We start from the raw sequence: 3,027 nt of genomic DNA on the forward strand, positions 1-3,027 counted from the left end.
CACGCCGGCTCAGGACACGTTAAAAACACATCAAAGGCTGATGCCAGACTGAACAAATTCTGCTCCTCGCCTGTGGGGTTTTTCTTTCCATCCTCCCTCCCCTCGCCAAGGAGGAGCTGTCAACAAGAAGGTCACGGTCCCACCTGCCGGGAGTGCGACACGGGAACGTCCCTGGGGAAGGGCTGTAACGTGAAGCAGTGGGATGAAACCTGGGCTGCAGCAGGCTGCCGTGCGCTCGGCCTATAAATAGAGGCCTTCAGTTGAATTAATTTTAACTATAGCTGCTGTCAGCAAAAACAAACCCCCTTGGCGATGCGCGCAGATGGGAGACTCACCGTATTTTTCATTGAAAAGCTCTTTGACTTGCTCTCGGAGAATCACCTTCTCTCCGAGCCTGTTGGCATCGTCCTCATCTGCAAAGCAAAAAAGGACAGGGAATAAAATACCCCGTTTCTTTCCGAGCCCCTGAAAAACCCATCCCACCGTGTCTCTGTCCCTCTGCCCCAGCGCGGCGTGGGGACACCTCGGAGGCGGCTGCTCTGCGCTTACACCTCGCCTCGCCTTTTAGAGCCGTGCAAAGTAGCTAGAAAATGCTGCCAAATCTGCATTTGCCATGCGCTGCCACGGCTGAGAGCATTTTACATCCACTTTGCGGTGCTGTAAATGACTGCAAAATAGGCAAAGCAACGGAGGCTCAGGCCCTCAGTGCCACGAATGCTCCCACAAGTGATATCAAGGAATGAGATAGCACTTTTATAGCTGGGCTCCTAAGTACAGTATTGTTTTATAATATGCCATATAATCAGCTTGGCTTTACTAGCTTTTTTAATTATCCTCATTGTGCCAAATAGTTTCTCCTCTGTTCTCTCATATCAAACGACGTGCCTATGTCAGTAGATTTTTCCCCCAGCTATTCAGCATCCTCAGGGGGCTCCAGGAAAAACAACTGGGGGTCAGTACCGGCCCCCTTTGATGCTTTTTCACCCCGCAGGTATAAAGCGCCGACTGAATGCACCTCTCGCCGGGGTCACTCCTCCAGCCCCGAGCCAGGCGGGGTGCACAGCGCAGGGCCGGCTCGGTGGGGTCCCCTCCCGGAGAGGGGGTATCACCGCCCTGAGCCTCGCCGCACCCAAGGCAGGCATTTTCACCCAGGCTGGCCCACCACGGGGTGGAAATCCAGGATGGTTATTTAAAACATCAAGGTGAGCGCTGCAAACCTCAGCATGAGGGACCCAAGCATCCTCTGCCCCCAGCCCGCAGCTATTTAATTCGATTTTGAGCAATCGCGTGATTTTGATTCTGATTTTGAGCAATCACATGATTTTGATTTTGGTTTTAAGCAATCACATAGCTTTGCAATTTTGTTTTAAATGCTAGCTGAAAACCTGACGCGAGTCCCTGTCTCCCTGCACGGGGCCCCAGAGCCCAGCGCTCAGCACCCCCAGCAGAAATCACACGCCTGGGCCATCCTGCTGCTGAGGGTGCTGGAGAGAAGCTGGCACCCTTAAATCTCTGCACCCTGCTACTGCAGGGTACAGCCTCAAAAAAGCCTCTTCTCCACCTGGAAAACGATAGTTGTGTCTGGATATAACTAGTAAAAAAAAAAAAAGGGAGACGTTTCTGTGAAGGAACCTCAGGGCCAAGTCGCGCTTCAAATCCAGAAATGGCAACAAAGCAGCTTGAAAGGGATGGAGCAAAAAATAAATAAAATAGAAGAAAACCAAATAATGTCGCCAAGGAGCTCTGATTTCAAGAACCAAGACCTTGCCTTGCAGTGCGGCTCCCGAGGCCGCGGCAGGCCGGCGGGGGCAAACCCTGCGGGCTCCCTCTGTGACTTCCTTGTCATTGATGCTCAGTTTCTGGGCTGTATATACACACCCGTATGGATGTGTAGATGGTAGCAGACAAAGAAACACCAAAACCAAGTGTTCTCACTCGTTTAATTCTCTGGGACTGAAAAACGCAGCAACTCTTTCCTTTCCGCTCATGCCCCGAGCGACCCGAGTGCAAGAAACGAGATCCCAAGGGATTTTTTTTCCACCTTGCGGACTCCCAAATTTCCATCCAAGGACACAAATGCCATAAAAAACCTGGAACTGAGCATGCATAACAGAGAAGCCAGAGAGGAGGCTCCCGCCGGCGGTGCCGCTTCCCGCGGGGACCTGCCCCTCCGTCCCCAGGCGGCTCCGCGCACGAGGGATTTCCATCTACCTTTGAATTTAGACGTTTGGGTTTGGGAAATAATCGACTCAAGGAAGCCACTGGCACCCCTGGGACATGCCGAGTCCTTCCCATAAGGCAGGTTTATGCATGCTGCCGGTTTCAGCTCTGCGCTATCAATTTTTTTTTTTTTTAATTAAAAAAAGTAGTCAGCGGATTGACTTTTTTCTTTCCAATCCTGCTTGCCTGAAGCGAGGAGCCCCGCTCTCTCCATAGGCACTTAGGTACAAGCGGTCACATTTTGAAAGCACCATTTGCTTCCAATAGGACTTGTCAGAGCTCGGCATTTCTTTTCGAAACGCCAAGTCGTATTTAGTAGTTATTAAAAATGGGGTTTAGGTGTCTGCTGTTGGACAACAGGATCCAAACCCGCCTGTTCTTCTAGCGTGTTTAAGAAAACCCAATGCAACCAAATCCAAGGTATCCCAGGGATAAGTAACAGTGTTGTCTGGGTTCGCGACGCCATGTGCAGAGCCCCCATCTCGGCAAAGCCACGGCACAGCCGGGCAGGGTACCCGGCAGAGCCTTCCTCCTCCCTGTGCCGCTGCCGGCAGCCCGGGGTGCTGCTCCAGGCGATGCACCTCCACCCAGCCACCCCGCTCGGAGTAACAACCTCCCGTTATCCGAAGCCCCGGCGTGAAGCCTGTTTCATCAGGGAAACAGCCACTGCCCAACACATCCCATGGGAAAAGCGGCTCAGGTCCCTTCTTCAGGCAATCCCGGTCGTGTCAAAGAAACACCCAGCTGGGGTAGGCTGCTTACAGCAGTCAGGATCTGGCCCTGAATCTTAAGAGGATAAATACACGC

At 52.4% G+C, this 3,027-nt stretch overlaps 1 protein-coding gene across 1 annotated transcript in view; it reads right to left on the reverse strand.

Annotated features, from left to right (window-relative positions):
• LOC104082448 (general transcription factor II-I repeat domain-containing protein 1-like) overlaps positions 1-413 on the reverse strand; it is a gene marked incomplete at its 5' end in the record, with an annotated part of 4,838 nt that extends 4,425 nt beyond the window's left edge. The window contains one exon of the mRNA XM_009585574.1: positions 336-413. Coding sequence (XP_009583869.1) covers positions 336-413 — 78 coding nt within the window. The remainder of the gene's footprint in view (positions 1-335) is intronic.
• Positions 414-3,027: the final 2,614 nt, after the last annotated feature.

Source organism: Fulmarus glacialis, unplaced genomic scaffold, assembly GCF_000690835.1.
Source record: "Fulmarus glacialis isolate BGI_N327 unplaced genomic scaffold, ASM69083v1 scaffold20909, whole genome shotgun sequence".
NCBI classification, from domain to species: Eukaryota; Metazoa; Chordata; class Aves; order Procellariiformes; family Procellariidae; genus Fulmarus; species Fulmarus glacialis.